The 23,437-nt window shown below is 42.0% G+C and overlaps 1 protein-coding gene across 3 annotated transcripts in view; it reads left to right on the top strand.

The window, feature by feature from the left end:
• The window catches only part of PTPRT (protein tyrosine phosphatase receptor type T), an 800,956-nt gene that overhangs the window by 660,692 nt on the left and 116,827 nt on the right, over window positions 1–23,437 (top strand). For all 3 annotated transcript variants that reach the window (XM_042930943.1, XM_042930944.1, XM_042930945.1), the window contains one exon: window positions 6,444–6,592. In XM_042930943.1, the coding sequence (XP_042786877.1) occupies window positions 6,444–6,592 (149 nt within the window). The remainder of the gene's footprint in view (window positions 1–6,443; window positions 6,593–23,437) is intronic.

Consider the following 23,437-nt stretch of genomic DNA (forward strand, 5'->3'; position numbering starts at 1 on the left):
TTGAGTGCTTACTGTGTACGATTCTCTGGGAAAAATGCTTTGCTAGCCACATACCATTTAATTTTGCAGCCACTTTCTGGGAAAGTACTACTGTTACCTACTTTTCAGACAGGAGGAAACTGACATGCCGACGGATGAGTACTTGTAAGAGCTCACACAGCTAGTCTGAGATGGTGCCAGGTTTTGATGCCAGGCTGTCTGGCACCAAAGCCAGTGTGTTAACTGCTTTGCCATTCTGCCTCCTGATGTAAGAGAAAGTGGTGTGTTCTCCTTTGAATTCTGCACATACCCATATCCTCATTTATACTACCAACTCTAATGTGGTAAAGCCCAGCCTCTGCCTCAGTTATGGTAGTTCTGAGTTAGTGAGGTTTGGATTAATGAGGTTTTGCTGCATTCATAAGGGACTAAAATCATATGTGCCATGGACTGAATTTGCACTTCTAATTTCATTCTGAAAAGAGAGGTGGAGGAATGTTGGAACAGGTGCACTGGCAGGTAGAAAGCAGGGTTTGGGTCCTGTGGCTTCTGCCATTGTGCTGTGTGCCTTGGCTAAGCCCCTCACCTGTCCAGGCCTGCTTCTTCTTGAAGAAATTGAGAGGCTGGTACCGTTCCCTTACAGTTCTGATGCATCACTTTAATTAGAGATCTGATTATGTCAGCACAGAAGCATACTGGCTTCAAAGGGTACAGTGCTGCCTTTTAATAGGAGTAGAGTCTCAGCTCTGTATTTTCTTTGTCTACCTCCTATGGGCTGAGGATTTCTCTCTGGCTCCAGTGTTCTATCTAATCTTTGTGGCTTCCCAGGAAACTGTCTAGAGATACCAACAGAGGATGAGCCCTATGTGGAAAAGAAAGAGTGCCTTAACCATGCCTCGCCAGGAGCATGGGCATAGCTCTTCACATTTAGGGAAAAATCCTAGGTGGAGGCCCCAACACTCTCCCCCCATTGGCTGGAGCCTCCTGTTCCCAGCCCAGAAAAGATTCAAGGGTTTTTCAGGATCCAGATGGTCAATTCCCTACCACCTCTATTCCAAGTGGCTTCTCAGTCTCTACTGGAACTTTGCCAATGAGGGGCTATGCGTTACTTCCAAAAGCCCAAACAGGGCAAGGGTCATGCCTGGCTTTTTACATCATGATCTCTTTCTAACAGCCACTGGCACAAAGTAAGGGCTCATTAAATATTTTTCCAACAAATTAATGTGCACAGAGGAAGAAACTACTAACTTTGGGAAGGAGAAGAGTAGGGGACATTTGAGTTGGGACTTAAAAGGTGTAGAGAAGGTTACCAAAGAATTAAAAATGGGAAGGACAGTCAGGCATTAGGTGCTTCCAAAAGAGACCCAAGCAATTGTACTTTGTTCTTTCTTCCTTGTTTAAGCCAACCTGGTTCTAATTCTGCCCCTGGGGCCACAACAGAGCCAGACAGTCAGATGTGTGAAGAGGGCATTCCTGAATATTCCTTCTCCTTGAAAAATAATCCCCATTGTTTCAGACATTTCTTCTCTCAGAGCATGATTTCAGAACCCTTCACAGCCTCGCATTCCTCTCCCTTGAGTCATTCCACCTGCCACTACCCCTTATAAAGAGTGGTGCTCAGAATAAATCATAGGACTCACGGTCCATCATGGGCACATCCCCTGCCACCTACCCTCACTCAGCTAACAAGCAAAGGTCAGAAAGACCTCAGAGTGATCTGTTAGAAGAAAGAATGCCAAGAGCTATGGTCACATCACATTGTCCCCGCCTGTCAGAAACAGTAAACTTCGGATTGCTATGTCTTAAAATGTTCTTTGGCTCTAGAAATGTCCCTGCAGAGGAATAGATAGGCTTATGAGTGCTCTCTTTTTACCAGCTTCTGGTACCCCCTACTGGTGAAATTGTGTGACCCAGTTGGCAAGAATCTCAACAACTAGAGAAAAAAATTCCAAGTTTCATAAGTCACAAGTACTTGAATCTTGAAGGATCTGAAGATTCCATAAGTTATGTGACTCTCCCATGTATCATGTAACTATTTTATGTGATTAAAAAAAAACATTTTATAGCTATGGCTATACTGTGGGCTTTGAGGGGAAAAAATCTGACTTCTGTGAGCATTCCATTAATTCTGCAAACATCCCAAGAATTCTGTGACAACTACCGGAAGAAAATGCTAAGTTGTCAGCCAGAAATATTCATAAGTAGAAATATTTCAGGTCACAAACTAATTTTGTGCAAGTTTTTCTTCCTCTTTCCTTGTATGTATCTTTTTTTAAAGTGGTTATAATTTGCAGTCGGAGTAGGATGGCAATCTCTTCTGCACTTCAAATTGTAGACTTTTAAATATAAATTTGTACAACAAATTTATTGAGCACTGGCTGTGTGCCAGACACTCAGCAAGAAATCAGAGTAGGTGCGAGAAGTCGAAAACCCTTCACCCAAGAGGCTCTTGCCCTGGTGGGTGGGAGAGTTGGATCCCTGCAATTCAACTAGACAGGTGCTTAGCTGGCATGGCAATGAGGCCTTCCTTGATCTGAGAAGGTTCAGACCAACCACTGGTGTTTCTTAGCTCCATGCATTTCTTCTCCCTGGCTTTCATCACTTTCGTGATTTTATAGCTGTGTCTGTATTTATCTGTTTAGCACCTGTCTTTGCCGTTAGTCTCCGTGCTCTGTGAAGGTCAGGGTCATGTCTGGCTTTTGTCACTGTGATCTTACCTCTAGCAGAAGCCGGTACATGTAGGTGCTCAATAAATATTTGTTCAGTGAATGAGTCAACCAAGAAGAGAAAATCACAAATCTATGTAGAGGAGCAAGAGAAACCTTCAAGGAGATGTGACATTTGAATGACACTGAGCCTTGAAGGATGGAGAGGAGGGGCCAGTGGAGAAGAATGGGGACATATTAAGGAATGTATAGTATTGAGGAATGGTTGGGGGGTGAAGATGAGGTGGCTGGTGTTCCCTAAGAGAAGGTGTGTATGGAAGATAAGGCTGAGTTGAAGCCTAGAGCCATAGCCTACAGGTCTTTCATGCCCTACTCATAGGCTTGGATTTCCCCCCTTCTCTTAAGGAAAAACAGGGAGGGGGGGTCTGAGTTAACTCGATGGCTATAGGAATAAAATGATTTTTCCTGTTTTACCAAGATGGTTTTTTAATTCTTAAATTTTGAATTCTGATAGAATATAGATCCCAAAACTATAGTTTTATGTTTTCTTTCTTTCCACATCCCTTCCTTCTATTTCTACTTTGTAGCTGTGTTTTCCAGCTGCTAAAACACCTGTCTGTACATTTTTAAATTATTATATAGCCTCATCATCGTGAACACATAGTGTCAACCATGGGCTAAATACTAAGGATACCATACTCCTGAGTTTTTACAACTCAGTTGGTTGTCAAGTTTTTAAATACCTATGTTTCATAGAAGTTCAATTTTTCATTTTTCATCCAGGTTTTCAGAGCTACCCAAACATTTCTATAAAAGGCCATTTTTCACAGATGCAGCAAGGCCTTTTATTATTATTATTATTATTATTCCTTTGGAAATGAATGACTTGTGCCCAAGACAACTCTCTCCATATTATTTTACCCCTAATGGAATGGGATTGGTTGGGAGTTATGCCCCTACGGAAATATCAAAGCCTCTTATACACACTCACTTATAGTTTTAAAGTTAACTTTCTTATTGGATTTCCTTTTATTTCCTGCCAGGGCAATGTGAGCAGAGCTTAGATAGAGGCAAAGGATCTGCTGTATATCTTTTCAAATTTATGATTAAGAAGGTCACATATACATTTTTAAACACACTCCTTTTTGATAATAAATGAAGAATAAAATTTCAAAATGTCATCAGCAGTAGACCCACTCATTTTTCCTTCGTTGGCACTCCCCCTGGCCCCTGTCTGACTGCCAACACTGATCCAGTACTTCCTTTCTGGTTGTTTTTCTGTCTACCGGGAATAGTTTGACTCCTGGAACAGAATGCCTGTGGCTAGAGCATTATATACAAAAGACGCATTCCTATTCCTGAGAACCCCTCTTTTCTCAAGCCAATTGGGGAAAAACAGAAAAGAAAGGAAAAAAGGGAGGGAGGGAGAGAAGAAAGGAAGGAAGGAAAGAGGGAAAGAAAGGAAGGAAAATAAAGGGAAGGAAGGGAGGGAATGAAAGGGAAGGGAAGGAGAGGAGGAGAGGAGGGAAGGAGGAAAGATGGGAGGGAAGGAAGGGAGGGAGGGAGGGAAAGAGAGAAGGAGGGAGGGAGGGTACGTGGGTTCCATTTTAGGCTGCATTTGTCTTCAAATTGTGGCCAAAATGGGGGAGATAAAATTCTCTTCTTGGCGGGGGTTCCTGGATCCAGATTCCTTTGCCTCGTTCTCCACTGAGCTCTCTGCTTCCAGAGCTAGCGCTACCTGGACTCCATGCCTCTGGCTTCCAGTTGGGTTGAGCAAATGAGACCCACTGTTCATTGGTCAGGGGGAGAGAAGAGGATGTAGCCAGGGTGTTGATGCCTCTTGTTCCTGCCATGTGAGGATCAACTGAGTTCCTCGAGAGAAGGCTGCTGCTTCTGAGCTGGTGGTCTTATCTTCACAACTCTCTCCTTCAGGGTGCCAGTGACTGCTTCCTCTGCTTGTCCCTCTGGACACGTGGGTGGCCAACAACTCACCTGTCACTATGGTGGACCTTAGGTTCCCCTTCACCCTTCTTACTTTTGTCAGTAGTCCTTTTGCACATAAAGTCTCCCCAAATCATTCTCACTTGAGTATGCCATCTGTCATTCTTCCGTGCAGTCCACATCTAGATCCAGGGATCCATGGGAAGGGTGTTACTCCCCATACTGTCAAACTAGAATTCATCCTAGATGAACTCCCCTAAAATACTTCTGTGTCTAGGTTTTATCTTTTCATTTCATACCTCCTCTGATAGGGAGATCATTCCTCTTGAAATTGCATATTTCATGACCAGGCAGGCTCAATTTTGGAAAAATTTTTCCTGAATTTGACTCCTCTGGGAGATCTGTTGTTTCCATGTTGATATAGGAGTGATTAAGATTGAAGTTGAAACCAAGTCCTATGGAAAATGGAGCAAGAGACCTGGGATAATTTACCCCCAAGATATTTAATGTGTCCATCGCTTTCCTTATCACAGGAACATAATAGCTATATTTAGAATTGGAAATGTGGGGAAATCTCAGAGGGACTGCATTGGCTTTTTAGAAATGTTTGAAAAACTGTCATATGCAAGAGGGGTTAGTAATATTTTTGTACTTCTAATGATCTAAGAACAACCGGTTAAAATTTAAGAGAAGTAGGTTTCAAATCCATATGAAGGACTTTTTAAACCTTCAGCTGCCTGGGGAGGCGTCCAAATCTCTACCACTTGATATCCAGAGATTTCACAGTGGGTCTCTTGAAGGGGGATTTGGACATTAGAATGTGGTTGGACCAGCAGGGATGATATAAAAACAAGGATGCAGCTGTCATGTGTTGAATGTTCACTGTGTGCCAGGTGCTGTATTCCATGTGTTTCACATATGATCTCAGTTAATCATCACAGCCCTAGGAGCTTGGTCCCATTGTTGACTGATGTACTCAGAGGACGAGTTCAGAACTTAAAGAGGTTAAAGAACGGGCCCTGCATCATGCAGCTGGCAGGTGGCAGAGATAGTATATGAACCCAGGTCTTCCTGATGCCAAAACCAATGGTTTTAACATCCAGTAGATGGTGTCATAATGACCTTGGGAACTAGGTAGCCATGCACAGGCCTAACCCTGTCCTACCTCCATGAGCTGGGGCCTCTGCATGCTTTTATCCGCTCTCAAAATGATTCTAATTTCCATCACAGTTTGGAAATCACTGATTTAAACTAGTATTATTATAAATGCCCATCTGGTTCTGAAGGTCTTTCATTCCTATGAATGATCGTCAGGCATCAAGTTCAGCTTTAAATTTTCTCCTTTCGAGCTACAGGACTAACTAACCCTCACCCTCACCCTCACCCTTCACCAACCACAAGTCTCTACTTCAGTTGTCCATTGTTTGGCGTGTTATTTTATTACCTTAGTCCCTGAGAAAGGTCATACTCCATTTTGAATCTCATTCAGAGCCATGAGAACAGAAAGGGCCAATCAGCTTCTTCCCCACTTCAAAAGGAGAGCAAGGAATCATCATGTAAGTCTCATTGATTTCCGATTTTAAGCTCAAGTAAAGAACATACCTATTGTTGGAGATGATCCAGAATAAGCCTCATATTTCCGAGTAAATGAAAGCCATTAATGGTTTCAGGAGGATTTAGGCTTATTCCACCTTGACATTGGAGGACCCATCTTGACTCTCTCTGTTCCTGGAGAATGAACCAGGTTTGGGGGTTGAGGATGATGGGTAGGGTGGAAGAACAATCTGATCTTTCCAATGCTTTAATGCAGCTGGAACCATCTGACTGTGATTTTTTCCCCTTGCACATGTCCCAAAGGAAGCTGGCCAAGAAGCAGAAGGAGACACAGAGTGGAGCCCAGAGGGAGATGGGGCCTGTGGCCTCAGCCGACAAACCCACCACCAAGCTCAGCGCCAGTCACAACGATGAAGGCTTCTCCTCTAGCTCTCAGGATGTTAATGGATTCAGTAAGTTGACCCAGCTAAGGGGAAGGGAACATCCATGGTTCAGCTTGACCCTGGTACCTCTGCTGTGGACCCCTCACAGTAGTCAGATGCTGAAGGGTATGGGTTCGGGATGCTTCCTTGGATGTTCCAAGGATGAATGTTCTCCCTGGCAAGGACTTGGGGCAGCCCATCTTGAGGGAAAAGGAGGTTTTAAGAATATTCCCCCAAAGCAAATGGAAATGGGGCAAGCCATCTTAACTGCTTGTGGAAATAAATAGATACAGGTTAAAACTAATAGTAGTTTAAAAAAAAAAAAAAAGAGGACATAGTTATGCCCATAAGGAGAAAAACATGCCGCATTGAAATGAGTGTCTTACAGTTTTCAAAACAGTGTTTCATATAAACCATGTTAGGTAGGTGTGCCACTAATTGCCATCTCTGTTTTGAGTGCTTAGGAAACTGAGGCTCAGAAAAGCAACTTCTGCAATGTCCCAAGGCTGATGAGTATACCTATCCAAACCTGGAACCCATGTCTCCCAAGCCTGGCCAGGTCCAAATTATAGCCAGTGTTCCAAGGGGCCTTTAGTCAAGAGCACCTGAGCCCTCATGCAGAATTGATACAGGGTCCCAAGCCTATAGAAGTGGCTAAGATTTCAGAGTTAAATCTTATCCAAAGGAAAATCTCAAGACTGGTAACCTAAAACTAACTTTTGTTCTCATCTCTCTTTAAGACAATTACTTTTCCTAGATTTAATAGAAATGCTAGATTCCCCAGCCTCTGCTCCAGATTAGGGAATTCAGGAAATCTAAAGGAATGTGAGCGTAGACAAATGAATGTCCTCCACACAGTGTGTGGCAAATGGAAGAAACCATAATTTGTAAAAATCACTTAGATATGATCAGTTGGGGGGGGGGGTTCTATGAGAAAATGAAGAAAGAAAGGAAACAAATATTTATAGACCGTCTTTGTCCTCACCATGGCCCCGTGAGATACTGCATATGATTGTTCCCATTTTATAGGTAAGGTAGCCAAGGTTCAGTGCATGCGGCTGACCTTCTCAGAGTTACATAGCTAATTCCTGATGGATCCATGTTCTGAGGGTAACTTAGACCCATGATTGCTCATCTTAAGTATAGCACAGAACTCCTCTGAGAAAGTTTTCATAATACACATATGTAGGCCCTACACCTTACTGACTAAATCACAATCTCCTGAGGGAAGAGAGGTAGGGAGATGAGGGGAGGGGTAAGGCGGGATGTGGGTTTTGTAAAAGCCACTTAGATGGTTCTTATAGGCACGCTGATTAAGAACACTGAACTTTGAGGGAAGCAATAGCCATTTTCAAATATTGACATGCCGCCTTGGGAAGGAGATTAGTTTTAAACCTATAAAAAGGTTGAGAAAATAGTAAAATGAATATTCCTTTACCTTGTACCTAGACTCACCAATTATTCATATTTGCAATATTTGTACACACACACTCTCACCCCATACTATATATTATATATGTATACATATATAAAAATATCCTGTATATATATACTTATATAAGATTATATAAAAATTTTATAAAATTTTCGGAACCATTTAGAAGTAGGTTGCAGACATCATGACACTCTACTTCCAGAGAATTCCTAAGAACTAGGAAAACTCTTCAATGTAACCACTATAAAATTATCTGACCCAAGAAATGTAACCTTATTTCAGTATGGAATATACCAGCGTATAGTTAAATTTCCTCAGTGGTCCTAAAATATTTATTGTTGTTGTTGTTGTTGCTGCTGATTTAATCCAGGGTCCACTCAGGTACTCACATTATACTTGGTCATCATGTCTCTCCATCACTTTTCATCTAGAACAGCCAGCCCTCCCTCCTTTTTTTTTCTTTCAGGGCATCGACACATTTTAAGTCTAAGCCAGTTGTCTCCTAGAATGTGGCACAATCCAGATTTATCTGATTTTCTTCACCATGATTGCACTCAGGTTAACATGTTGCCAAAAATTCAACATAGGTGGCATCATGTCCTTCCCTTTGCATCATCTCAACAGACAAATGCTATCACTTTGCCCGTTATTGGCAATGCTAAGTCTGCACACTTCTTAAGATTGTGTAATGGCTTTAAAGACAAAGTCTAACAGTGCATACTGATTATTTCATGAGCAAATATTTAACTTGCATTTTCCTCAGAGAGCAGAGCAAGTGTGCAGTCTGCCTACCCACGAAGCCAGCTCTTTTTCCTTTCTCAACCCAGATGAATCGCTGGGATTCATACATTCCCTTGGGCCCAGAAAAAGGCGATAGTGACATAGGCAGCCAGGAGAGGCAGAAAAAGGGTTGACAAGGAAATGGACTTGGTGTGTCCTGAAAGAAAGGCCCATCTGAAGATCCCTGAGAATCTCTATCTATATTCATCTGTCACTGATTCTCCTGCTTTCCCTGGGAGAAAGGAAGTTCAATAACAAGTCTAGCTGATAGACAATCCTGGCCAAGTGATACCCATTCACCCCAAACCTTTCCTATATAGGCCAGATTCTTGTGCACACCTTTTTCCATGTGTAAAATGCCTGGGAAGGCTGAATGTCAAAATGGAAAGACTTCTGGGAAGTCTGAGTGCCAAAACTATTATAGTCAAAGATACATGACCTCGAAATTATAGGTATTTGATATTAAGTTTTCTGATCACAAGTGGAAACCTGGGTAACAGTGATTTCTTGGATTTCAAGGGAAAACATCACTGTATTCCCCAGAGCTAAAACTTAAACTCTTAAGAGGAAAGCATCCAAGACCAAGGTAGATTAGCCAGCCAAAAAGGAGGAGAAATCCTATCTAGTAGAATCTAATCAGACATTTTCAAGTCTAGAGACAATATTTCCAAATGATTGATATGTGTGTTTTATATGCATACACACACAGATACACACACACATACCTTTTAATGGCGTTGCTTTTAAAAAAAGACATTGAAATTGAAAAAAAGTTCAGTTGACAGTATACTCAAGTATTAAGAAATTTTGCATTTGTTTGAGTCACTGAATATTTTAGTACTCTATCTATGCATCTGGTGTCCTCAGGCTATAGCCACAAACACGCTCTGGGGATTCTTTTTAATACCCTGGAATGCATCAGGTACCTTTAAAATGCCCTGTGGAACCGCTGGGATGAGATTTGAGGGGAAAAAAATGTAAGTAATGCTTACACTAGAGATGTAGAAATTGCTTCTGAAATCACCCTGATGTATGTAAAATTGAATCTATTTTCTTGGCATTAGGGAAGTGACTGTCTGGCTTCTGCAGCGGCTTTAGGAGGCCCTGAGATTATTTGCAAATGTTAAGGAAGCAGGAGAAAGACAGAGTACAAGAATAGATGTCACATCAGAAAAGATTACAGAAGAATGTGCCCTGAGCAATTATTTCATTATTGAACAGGTGGGCTCCTGCCTGATTCAAATTCTGCATCTCCCTGCATAGGTTGATTTTCAGGGGTTTTCTATTCCAAATAACTGTTGCTGTTCCACAGCATCCATTCTATCAAGCTTCCAGATTTTGTATAGGAGCAATGACCTCTGGGAAGCAAGGGTGATGGGGCCCTTGCCATTGTCAGGTGTGGGCCTTTGCTTTGGGGTGCTTCAGCATTCTTGAAAAAGGAGTGCATGTCACATTTAAAGGACAAACAATGTGCATTGTTTTCAGTTTAAAGAAATGGCTGGCTTTTATTAAGTAATCTCATTTTGATCTTATTGCCCTGTGTAGCTGATTGTTATTTATTTACTTATTTTTTTTTTTAAGATCTTTCACTCACTGGGATAATTTTTCCAAGTCTTTCTTCTGGTGCTATCTTTTTACACCCATGCTTAAATCTTTTTCTTTATATCTGTTGTTCATGGTATCATCTTCTCTGTGTTCATTTTCAGTCCAAATCAAAGTGCTTCAAAACAAATCCCTGTTGAATTTCTGTGCTAGTGATGCCTGCTGGCAGGCCAGGTCCAAGGACCAGAGGGGTTCCTGCGGGACCAGCCAAGAAGGTCCCTGGCTGTGCGCAGGATAGAAATCAAACACGGGCCAGCAGGAGGACAGGCCAGCAGGAGGTGAAAGCAGAGTTTATCGAACATGTAAAGAAAGTGCCGAGTATCCGGGAGACTCAGCAAAGGAGTCTCATCTTTATTCGGGGCCTGGAGCTTTTTTATTGACAATTATAGTCTGGTGTATGTGTCCCCTTGGGCATCCAGGAACTGGTTGGAACAAAGCCAGGGGCCCAGCTGTTATTACTTGGAGGGGGTGGGTATTGGCATGGAGATGTCTAGTGCTGGTGGTCTGGTCATTCTCTGTTCTAAGGAAACCAATAACCCCTTGTCCCTTACAAGGAAGACATACACTGTTTGCATTGTGAGGCGTGTGTAGAGTGGGGTGCAGGTCCTAGCAAAGGGTAAAAACAGGTTTTTGTGGAGTCCTTCAGTCTCCCTGTCTCAGTGTGGAGCTCAGTTGTCTAGGCTTCCCATGCTGGCATCTGACAGACTCACTTGCCCACTGGGTGCTGTTGGTAAACTCTGTCTTCATTGTTTTGCTTCCATTGTACTGAAAGGCTGCATATCTGGTGGGTGTGAAGGCAGTTGGTTTCTAAGCAGCATCAGAGGCTGGGCCATCAAGCTCTCTGCTCTCTGCTAAGTAAGGATATAGGCATGGTTGAGGCCCTGGAGGTGAGATTCAGTGGCCACTTGCCCAGCACTTGGTACATGCCAGTCCCTGTGCCATGAGTCCTGAGCACAGTTTGGGGAGGGGAATAATTATACTGATGAATAAAAATGGGCATTGTCTTGCATATAATGTGTTTCTACTGAGTTTTTCATAGTTTACAAAAGTCCTTTTGCAGAATATTGGAGCCATAGATCCTTATTCCTGCACCAAAAGAAAGCTTGTATGTTTATTATCACTCCCATCCTACAGATGAGGAAACTGAGGTTCAGAGAGACCCTATGCCCCAAATCATACAACCATTTGCAGAGTTAAGGGTCTATTTCTTCTGACATCAGTTTGCTTCTATCCATCTAGCTCTGCATAGAATTTGGGAACATATTCAATAATAGTACCTACAGCAAAACAATAATAAGAGAAATAAATAATCAAGATGTCAGGAACACATAAATGAAGACAAGAAGGTCAAGACCAGGTTGTATTAGAATGTAATTTATTATATTAAAAAACAATCTAAATATGTAGACTGGTAACTTTCATATTCCAGTTTGGCTCTGAGCTTTCTAGTAGCAAAAGCCCAAATAGGAAGGTAACTTTCATTGGCACCCATTACATATTAGGCCACATGCTCTATATAAATCCCACTCTTAAGCCTCCTAGGAACCCAACAAATTAGATATTATTCCCACTTCATAAACGGGGGAACTGAATTTCAGAGAACCAAAATAAGTAAGCCCAACATCACATGCGCACAGAGTGGGGATGGGATTGGAAGCCAAATAGGGTTATCTGACCCCAGAACCAGTGTCCCTTGTCCTGTACCATGAATGGTAGCCCACACTCAGCAGCCTAAATGGTGGCCACTCATGGCCAGGAGAGAGGGAGAACACCACTCCTCTCCTGATGGCCAGCCAGCTCTTCTCCCATGTGGGCAGAAGCTGCTACTGTAGCCATTTCCCACATGGAGGCCTGTCCCAGGCCTGGGCACTGGCAGGGAGCCCATCAGATTCCCACAAGCTGCCAGGCTCTGTGATAAGCACACTCAGATACGCATCTTCATCGGTTCTCACAGAACCCTGTATAGTGGTATGTTTATTACTAAACCCATTTTACAGTTGAGGAACCTGGTGTTCTGAGATATTGCAAGATCTTCCTCAAGTCACGTGATGAGTAGATAGTGAGGTCTGGACTCCAAACCAGATGTTCTCCTTTCAGAACCGAACGTCTTTGTCTTTCCTGTAACCTTTAGCTTTCTGCCCACCACAAAGCTAGGTGAAGGAGAGAAAGGAGATTAAGGGGAATAGCCAATCCTGCTGGCAGGACAGTGCCTCCTCTTAGTTCTGTCTAACTTGACAGAATGAAGTCTGTCTGCTTGAGAGCCTGAAGCTCCTCCCGCAGGAAGACAGCTGTCCGGTCGATGCTCTAACAGGAGATGGGACTGTAGACCAGATGGCCCCATCTTCAGGCATCCCTGATCTGGACCAAGCCCTAGATAAAAGGGATGACCCCAGACACAGAGAGCTCACAGATGGGGAGGGGGACAAGTAGTCCAACAACAAGCATCTTTTCACAGCCCTATAGGGGCTACAGGAGCAGCCTGCCTGCAAAAAGAGCCACAAGATTCTTCCCCTGACTTTGTACCTCCAATGCAACCAAAAATATATTCAGTAGCCTCAGAGCTTGCGGTAGCCTCAGAGATGTTTGCTGCTGCTGAAGAGGGTTGGTCCTGAAACCTGATTCCTTTCTGATCTCCACCCCACAGAGCTCCTAAAAGGGTGTCCTCACAGGTATGTCAGGGAATGTCCAAGCTTGGTATCCTGCAGGATGGTTTGGCAGAGATGGGGCAGGCAGAGGGAACCACCAGGCAAAATTTTAAACTGATGATTTTAGGAACATATTATGTAAATTAAGAAATTCAAATGGGGAACACAGTGCTTGACTTTAAAAATTTAATGGCTGAGGTTGCTGTAAACTCCTTCAGGAAGATTCCCGCACCCTGTCAGGAGGATGTTGAGCCAGCTGGAGAAATGGGTCTCTGGGAAAATTGGTTGGGCTCTGTCATTCCCTGGGGAAACTATGCCCCTGATGATGTGTGATGTTAAGGATTGCTAATGATGCCTCGCCTTTGTTTGGTACCTGCTGGGGCAGTCATTTTGCTAGATGCTGTTCACATATTATCTCTAATTCTCAAAGCATTGCAACCAGGTAGGAATTATTATCCTGATGTCATAAATGAGGAAACCTAAACTCAATAAAATTAAATACATTTCTGCTGTCCTGTCTTTGCAGTATTCCAACTTGACCTTCCTTTCTTTTGCTTAAAACCCTTCAGTGGCTCCTTGTAGCCCATGAAGGAAAGGCTAAAATCCTAAGCTGACCAGAATGTACCCTGACCACTGCCCAGCTCTCTGGCCCATTTGATACCCACTGAGCATTTGTTTAAATGTATGAATGAAAGAACCAATGATGAGCTGGAATTCAATGAAGATCTGCTAGCTCCATGCCCATATCTGGTCCCAACTCCTCTGGTAGTGAATTCTCTCTCCTTTTGAGCTGCAGTCTGCTTTACGTAACTTCCATCCATTTATTCCAGTTTTTGCATACAAGTGTATTGGTCAAGTGTATTGATGGCCCTTGGCTGCCCTCTGATGTCACATAAAGTAGGAAAGTCGGTCTTTCTCTTCCTACAGTACCCACCCCCCCATCCCTTGCTGTTGGACTTCAGCCATGTGTGTGCCCTGAAGGTCGTTCCTTCAGGCTGAGCAGCGCACATCAGCCATCAGCCTTCTTCAGGATACATTTCTGTTTTCCAGTCAGCTCAAAGTCTCAGTTGGCACCTCTGTCTCCATTTGGTCCATGTTCATGGAGTGCATGGTCTCCAAGATGAATGTGACTCTGCATTAGGTTGAATCGCTGGAAGTTTAGAGAGCCACTATCACCCTCACTCTAGATTCTAATCCTGGGTTCAGAGTACACTGCTCATGTATGAATGAACCCCCAAATATCCATCACATATCTGCCTAATGCAGAGCTCAGGGTTCCAACTAAAACTTTCTCATTCAGCCCAAGTAAAGATGATTTGGGGGGCCCAAGTGAAGGACTTTATATATCATCTGTGCTGTCTTTGTGTTAGATTTGACCCTGTTATCTCAGCGTACTGAGATTATTTTTGATTTCTGTTGTGTCAGCCAATGAGCTCACTTAATCCTTCCAGTTTGGAGCCTCAAAATGTAATAATTACTAGATTATTACTATTCATAATACCAGCTATCCTCTGTTGCTCATTATGTGCCTATTTCCATCTGAAATTATATGCATTTATATGCATTATCTTATCTCATTGGTATGTTGGGAGGATTAAATAAGTGTTATAATTGTCCCTGGTGATTTACAAGTGAGGAAACTGAGGTTTAAACAGTAATGAACTTGCCTAAGGCTCATAGCGTTAAGTAGCAGAGCTGGAACTGAACCCTGGATCTGACACACCAAAGCCTTCAGCCAAGACAACTCCATTAAACCACGGGGGTTATTATTCCCATTTTATAAAGAAGGAAACTGAAGTCCACAGGTACTGAGTAGTGAGTCATTTGCTCAAAGCAGTGGTTTTCAGAGTGTGGTCCCGTAATAAGAAGCATCAGCATCACCTGGGAATTCTTTGGAAGGAATTTCTTGGGCCCCACCCCAGACCTAAGGAACCCAAAGTTCTCAAGGTTTCTAACAAAGGTTTCAGGTGATGCTGATGCATGTTTGAGTTTGAATCACTGGCTTCAGCTAAATCCCAGGACTGTCAGACTCCAAAGCCTTTGCTCTTTACATGCTAAGTTGTCTCTGATAATGGTAGAGTTACAGCACCCTGGGAGATAAAGGCTAATACCCCCTTTCTCGGGGTGGAGGCACCAAGAAGGCATTGCCCTTTGGAGGTACTGGACCTTAAGGTTGCTAAAACCCATTATAGCTTTGAGGATCCCCAAGCCTAGGATTCTTTCTCAACTATCTCCGGAGCTTTCGCTCCTTTTATCTGAATAGCAAACAACCTAACAGAATTGAAGGAGTGGAAATTTACAAGAAAAAGCAATCATGAGTCACACAGTGAAACCAAGACCTCAACAGAATATCATGAAGAGAAAAAAAAAATGCACAAAATTCTGTTTGCAGGGACAATTATATTTTCTCATTCCTCCAAGATTAAATTGAATCTAGAAGAAGAATTGAATGTTACAAGCTTGCCACCTCTAGTTTTATTGAATATTTTACAGAGATTATTGAATATTTTGTAATCATCCACTTGGCTGACAGATTAAAGGACACACTTGATTCCTGGCAATCCAAAGTTGAATGGAATTATTTATTCTCTGGAAGTGCAAAATAGAAATTTAAGTGGCCTTGAAAAAGTAGACAAACTGTCTATCACAAACACTGAGGTAAATTAACACAAGTTTCAGAGAAAGATATTAGACTCAAAAAGGGACATGATAGACCATCAAAACTAAACATTACCTTAGACACCACCTGATCCAACCTTCCCATCTTAAAGAAGAAGAGTTGAGTCCTAGAGAGTTTCCTCAAGGTCACTCATTGAGTCACTAGCAGAAGAATCCGGGCTAGTATTGGGGGCTGTAACCACTCTAGTTCTTGTCCCCCAGTCTCCTTCAGATGAATGAAATATGGTCAGTAATGATTTATCTTCTCTAGAACCCCAATCCAATTTCTGCACAAATAAAATCTTCTCAAATTGAATTATATTTTTCATCTCCTGGTTATGGGAGCCAAGGTTTTCCTTTAAATATTCATTGAATACCAACTATATGCCAAGCAGTGTAGGGGTTGTGAAGATAAATAAGGCATGGTCTTTGCCTTCAAGGATATTATTGTCCTCCAAGAAGAGACTTGTAAGTGGATTAGTTTCAATAAATGTGATAAGTGATGAAGAAAAGGTGTGTATAGTGCCCTAGGAACACTGATCATAGGATTGGCAAGTGATTGATTCTACATCAGATGATACTACATGAGAGAATGGATTTTGACTTGAAGGAGGTGCAAGAGGAGGATTGTCCCTGATGGAAGGGATGAAGACTTGGACAAGGGTCATGGTAGGCTTAGAAAAGGGGGCTTGGAGTACAAGGTGTTCTGTTGAAAGGATACGGCCAGAGATATGGCTGGAATAGTAGCTGGAGCCTGCCCGAGAAGAGTCACATTTGTAGCCTACTTAAATTCACTTTTCAGGAAAGGCTACCTGTTTGGAAAATAGAATGATCCTAGTTGAAGTTGCCTCTGCATGTTATTGGAACCTGGCCTCATATTCCCTTTGATTTGTATAGATTTCACTTTCCGTTGTAGTTAAGTAGGGATGGCATTGTATCAGCCACAGACTTTTACTTTCATTATGAGCTGGCCCAGCCATTCCTTCTCAAAGAGATCTCAGTAAAGCTACAAAGCTAAATTGCTTTGTACAATTTTTTGTACAATTTTTTGCTTTTGACAATTTATGCTAGGTCACTACATCTTGAGAAGAAAATAGATTCTGCTCTGTACCTCACAAGCAGTCCTGAATCACAACAGGGCACTTAGAAAGTGCTTGTTAAAGTAATCAGGGATAAAGAAGTGAAGTTGAACATGTAAATATGTAGTTGCTAGGTAGCAGAATAAACCAAACTTAGAGACCAGGTTTTTTGTTTTTTTGTTTTCCCTCAGCTCAGTGCTACAGCCTTGATGAGTTGAAAGCATAAATAGTAATTCTCCTCACTAAAATTTTATGTGTAATTACTGGACAAAGCACTTTACATGCATCATTTCATATTCTCAACAACTCTGTGAGGCATATTAGGGAAACTGAGACTCAGAATTTAGGTAACTTGCTCAAGGACACCCAGCTACCAAGAAATCAAATCTGGGTTTGAACCTGGGTTTATATGATTGACCTATCAGCAGCCCATCTTTCTTGAAACACTTTTCTTCACTTGACTTTTCCTTTTCTGGTTTTCCTCCTTCCTCCCCAGCCATTTCTTCTCATTCTTCATTATCCATCAATCCTCTTATCCCCAACCTCTAACCACTGAAGCATCCCAGGGCTTAGTCCAGAATCATCTCTTTTCTGCTCATACTCAGTATAAGTGGGTGGTGATGACATTAAATGAGATCATGAGCACAGGAAGAGGCCAGATTTGGAGCAGAAGAGGGGGAGTTTACACATCTTGACAGGTTAGGTTGGAGATATTATTGAGTCATTGAAGGGGTGTCAAGTAGGTAGTTGGATCTGTGGGCCTGGAGCTCAGCAAAGGAGCGCAGCCTGGAGATATAAATGTTTGCTACCTTGTGTACACAAGGTGATTGAAGACTTTGCCATGAATAAGGAAACTGAGGCCCATTGCCTTGGGTCACTTAGCAAGTTAATGGAAGAGCCAGAATGTTGAACCAGGACTTATACATCAGGAGTGCCTATAGAAAAGCAGTTAAAGCTGAGAGCAAAACACAGGACTCTAAAAGGGACTGTGTGAATGTGATCCAAGAACAGAACCTTCTGGTCATCCATCTGGGTTCTGAGATAGAACTCAAAGTGTGTGAAGAAGTTAATGTGTTAGGTGGTCTCATGACTGTCTACTCAGCCTGGATATGATAGAGTCTCAGTATTCAAAGCAAAATTTTCTGATTTGAAGTAGAAATTTTGAAGAACCTGAAGTCTGATTTATATGTTAATGGGTCAGGAGTGGATCTATATATCTTGGGAAGTCCATGAAGGAGTAGTCATAGGGTTGGCTCCATCACACAGTTTGAGGAGCCCATGTAAAATTTTTGCCCACAGAGGTGGGCAGCAGGTATGAGGTGAAGATAGGAAGTAGAGATTTGCCAAGAGGAGATCTTTAAGAGGTAGCATTTGAGGAAGTGGAAGAAAAGATCAGAAGGCCACAGACAGGCAAAATCCCTCTGTCCCCAGCATTACCACCCTCCTTATTCTCTGGGTCGTGCCCCACGTATTTCTGGAGGAGGGTGTCATGAGGTTTAGTTACTTAGGCTGCCTTTCACTGAGATGCTCTTGACTCAGCTGTGAGAACTATCCACACCACATCTAATACATCTGTAACCCGTACCTACATCTACAGCAGACAGATTTCAAATGAGGAGATCCCCCAATCAGAATATGAAGTGTTGGTGACATAAACAAGAAAAAGGCAATTCCTCCCTTAAAAAGCCTGTGATGTGATAGGGAACGCAGACAATGGTGATCTGGAATGATTCCTCCAGTAGAGATAGGTGTGGGAAGCTGCAAGGAGAGTGGTGTCTGGTGGAGAGAAGTTATCCTGGCCCATTAACCATGTGCTTCATTTCTCTTCAAGTGATTTATTTTTCACCTCACCAACCATGTGAGTTGACTTCCTAATTATGTGGAGGCTGGAAATGAAAATAAAATTTCATGTCCTTAGCACCACAGCAAGAGAAGATGCATTAGATGTAATCATAAAGATACATTCAGCAGAGATGCAGTGCAAATTAATCTTGGCATGTTCCTTTCCCTCACTTTCTACAAGTTCCACCTCACATTTTGATTATTCTTTGTCTTCCATATAACTAGAACCCGTTCACACCCACTACCTCCATCTTTGTCCAAGTAACTGCCATCTCTTGCCTCAGTAAGAATAATCGTCATATTCATCCTTGTGATTCTGTAGTCCACATTCTTCTTAACAACTAAGGAGATGTATTAAAGGCAAATTGGAACATGCTTATCCTTCCCTGGCTTGAAACAGTTCTATAGCTTCTCATTATTCTTAAGCTACAAACCAAAGTCCACACAGGTTTTTCCCTCTCCACCTTTCCCAAACTCTCTCACATCACTGCACCCTTCTCTGTGAGCTCCAGTCATACTACCTTCTTCTCTTAGTAGTTCACCTTTTCCACACTCCTTCTACCACAGGACCTTTCCCTACACTATTGCTCTCTCTCATGCAGAGTGCGCAAACTACAGCCCATAGGCCACATAGAGCCCACTCTTTGTTATGGTAAATAAAGTTTTATTGGAACACACCTATGTTTATTTGTTTACAAACTGTCTATATATAGCTGCCTTTGTGCTATATCAGTAGAGTTTAGTAATTGCTACAGAGACTGTCTATCCCACAAAGTCTAAATTATTTACTTTCTATCACTTAACAGAAATGTTTTCCAACTCCTCATCTGGTTATACCCACATTCCTCTCCTAACTGACTCCTTTAGATCTAAATTCACAGATTTCTAACATTCCTAACCCTTTTCTCCCCAGACCAGATTGGATTTCTTTGTTAGGTGCTTCATAGAATTTTGTTCCCCTTTTCTTCTCAGCACTGATTTCATCTCCCAAATGTGTTTGTTTAAGGCCCAACCCTTCTGACAGATGGCAGGTTCCAAGAGGAGAGGACCATTTATGTTTTGCATTCTACTGTATCCCCAGCATGTAGCATGGTGTATGGCACAGAACAGATACCCAAAAATGTTTGTTTTATTGAATGGATAAATGAATGGATATATGTATAGACAGACAGGACTCAGACAAAGAAATCCTATATACTAAGTCAGAATAAAAAGGACTATGCTTAGTACAGCTGACATTATATACTATTGTCCTTTTTTCTGCATCCAGAATTGAGTGTACACAGACCAAGAAATCAAAGAATGTTTTTTTTACCAATCAGTTGATATCCAGATTTTAGCATGTCTCCTACCTCCTGCCACTAATCGCTAGTCTTTCAGCACCAAAGGGAATTTTATAAGTTCCTTTTCATAGTTTTTGCAAAAGTGGGAACTGCTACTCAAAATATACTCAAGTGCTCTACTATTGGTTGGTTTGGGAATGTGATGCAATCATTCTTCCATTCATAGGAACAAGAAAGGAAAACAGTTCATAGTCTTTAGATCACAAATACATGCAAAAACTCAGGTGGGCTGCTATCTGGCTTTGCCAGTGGAAGAAGAAAAAAAAGTTAAATACAAGAAGCAGATATAACAACAGATTATGGTTCTCTGTTGGCTGGATAGCCTTACAACTGGCCATGGGAACATCAGTTGTCTGGGACTGTTCTGGGAGACAATGGGCACTCATTACATGGATCCAATTTCTATGCTCATAGAGAGTTGGCTTCCTCATACCACTTGTCTTGGAAGCTATTTCTTTGGCTATTGAAACTCACTTAGTAGGAAGGAAGTGAGTTGGTTCACTAGGTGAGAAGAAGCTAAGATGAGTTGATAGAGTATCAGTAGGAAATAGAACTAGGCTCCTCAGGCTTTGTCAAGTTGATCCAGGAAAACATGGAGGAGTTGAATTTTAAAGGATGAGTGTTACGAGTTTGTCAAGACAGAAAGAAAGAAATATGTCACTGTTCTTTGCCTTGTTATAATATACCATACCAACATTTAATGGCCTAAATCAACAGTCACTGTATTTTGTTTGTAATTCTGTGAGTCAGGAGTTTGGGCAAGGCACAGCAGGGATATCTTGTGTCTGCTTGAAAATGAAGAGACAGCTGGAATGACTTCAATGGCTGGAAATGACTGGGGCAGCTATTCAAGATCCATATGTCTGGGGCCTCAGTTCTTCCTTAAGTGGCATCTGCTAGGGATGGAATGCCCAAATGCTCCTTTATTTGCACATCTGACCCCTTGGTTGAAATTGCTAGAACAACCAGGGCTAGCTGGCATTGTTCTTTCTCTGTGCATCTAACTTAGGCTTCTTTGTAGCATGGCAGACTTATGGCAATCATACTTCTTGCATGATGGTTGGCTCCCCCCAGAGCAAGTGTTCCAAGAAGGCCAGGAGGAATGCCAGTCTTATTAAAAACCAGGCATCATCTCTGCTGGCCAGAACTGGCTAACATCATCTCTTTTGCTTATCATTATTAAAACCAGTGACCAGCCAGCCTAAGAGTGGAGAAGCAGGCTCCACCTCTCAATAAGAGAAATGGCATATGCCTACAGGAAGGGAAGGACTCAACTGTCATCCTCTTGGAGTTGAACTACCACACTGTTCTAAAGGAAGAGAAGAGTACATGTACAGAGGCATAGAGGTACGAGAAAGTCTACTTGCCTATAATCAAGAACAGGGGTGCCTGAGTGGCTCAGTTAGTTTAGCACCTGACTCTTGATTTGAGTTTGGGTCACAATCCAAGGGTCATCGGATTGAGCCCTGGGTCAGGCTATGCACTTAGTGTGGAGCCTGCTTAAGATTCTCTCTCTCTCTTTCCTTCTGTCCCTCTCCCCACTCATACTCTGTCTCTCTAAAATTAGAAAAGTGAATAAATAAATAGAAATACTTTCTAGAATTCCAGTTAGGTTGATAATTCTTCGACTACTAGCACAGTACAGCAGTGTCTCTAAAGATTTTCAGCATCTAGAAAGAGCCTTTGGTAACTCCTTGTAAGTTTAAGTGCATTGCCTAAAATACAGAGTCCAAAATATGTTAGTGATGTTAACTTCTCTGTAGGGCCTGAGAGAAAATGTGAAGAGCAGAGATAGAGCTTAGGGTCCTTGTCCAAGGTGCTGATTGTCCTTGAAGTCAAGCACCCTGACCCTTTTCTCAGAAAGTCCCTTCCTTTGGACTTGTAATTAGGAATATTCTGACCTTTTGGAGTGTTAGTTGCATGAGGTTGAGTGGTAGGAGATTAACTTGGAAAGATAATCAAGGACTATGTTTTAAAGGGTCTCAAAAACCTGTGAGTTGGAAATTTATTGTTTTCTGCAAGGAGCTAACACAGATCTTAAGAAGTGGATGGGCAGGGATGAGTCTAATTTTGGAAAGATCATCCTAGTGACAGTGAGGAGAATGTTATTGGAGTAAGGGTTAATAAGGCTAGTAAAATTCAGTATTGTCTCTGCATATATCAGATTCAGGGAAAGTGACTTAGCACAAAATAGTGGCGTCCATGGAAATTTTATTGTACACACATACCCACACCCACACATACACACATACCTGATTACAGCATTAACATTCACTAAAACCCAACTAGTGTGACCAACTATTTGTAATGAAGCAGGTGATAGAGAAAGGATACTCTGTGACATTCCATTCTTGGGACTGTTGTTAAATCCAGAAGTATTGATTAGATCTCCCTGCTTGCTCCATATTTTCTTGATCAGTCAATATTTTGATGCTTTGATGCCTGGAAATACTTGCACATGTTTTAAATGAGTGTCCTTATTCAGCTAATGTCTCATTGGGCCAGTTCAGTTTTTCCAAGGTGAAAGCCCCTTTCATCTTCAAGGTCTTTGATGTAGGTCAGATGAAATTCCCTCAGATCTATAGATGTGACAGAGACTCAGAAAGTAAGACAGTCATTCCAGACTAGCAGAGTCACTTCTGCTGCCGCTGCTGCAGTGAAGACCTGTGTGGTCCTCTACTGAGTCTTCAGCCAACTGTGCTCTAGCAAATGTATGCACTTGCAAATCTGGTCCCTGGGCTCCCTCTTATTAATAACCCTTCTTATTCTATCCATCACTCTCATGTCAAATTGATCATCAGCCAAGGTTTGCCTAATAATTCAATATCATTATTATGCTTTACTTATAAAATAACTACTTGACTAGCCTGTTCTGCAATTTAAAAATGCAAATTTTACCATGCCACTGCCCAGCCAAAAGCCTAACACAGGCTTCCCATTGTTCCCAGGATGAAGTTAAAATGCATCTCGTGGGCTACACAATTCAGAATGATCTGATTCCTGTCTATATCTTTGGTCTCATCTCTGGCCACTCTCTGGATTTCTCACTATAATCCAATTATATTAATTTTCTTTCTGTGCTTTGAAAACGCTAAGTATTTTCCAACATCATGACTTTCACAATTCTGTTCCCTCTTCCCAGAACATTCTTCCTGTCATTCATGGTTTAGCCCTTATTTATCCTTCAGATCTGTGATTAACTGTTACCTTTTGAGGGCTTCCCAATCACCAATCTAAATAAGTGACCATTTATTCCTACTAGCCCTGTGTTCTACTCCTTCTTAGCATGTATCACAAGTATCATGTATGCAAATGCTTATTCACTGAAGATTTATTTGGCTCATGTCTGCCTTCTTCACTAACTTATAAGTCCAAGTGCAGAGGCCACTCCTATTTTGGCTACCACTGTATACCTGGAGACTAGTATAGTGCTTGGTATATAACATATACTTGGTCATTATCTGTTGAATGAATTACTATGTTAATTTTGT

This window comes from Panthera leo, chromosome A3 (assembly GCF_018350215.1).
Source record: "Panthera leo isolate Ple1 chromosome A3, P.leo_Ple1_pat1.1, whole genome shotgun sequence".
Taxonomy (NCBI): Eukaryota; Metazoa; Chordata; class Mammalia; order Carnivora; family Felidae; genus Panthera; species Panthera leo.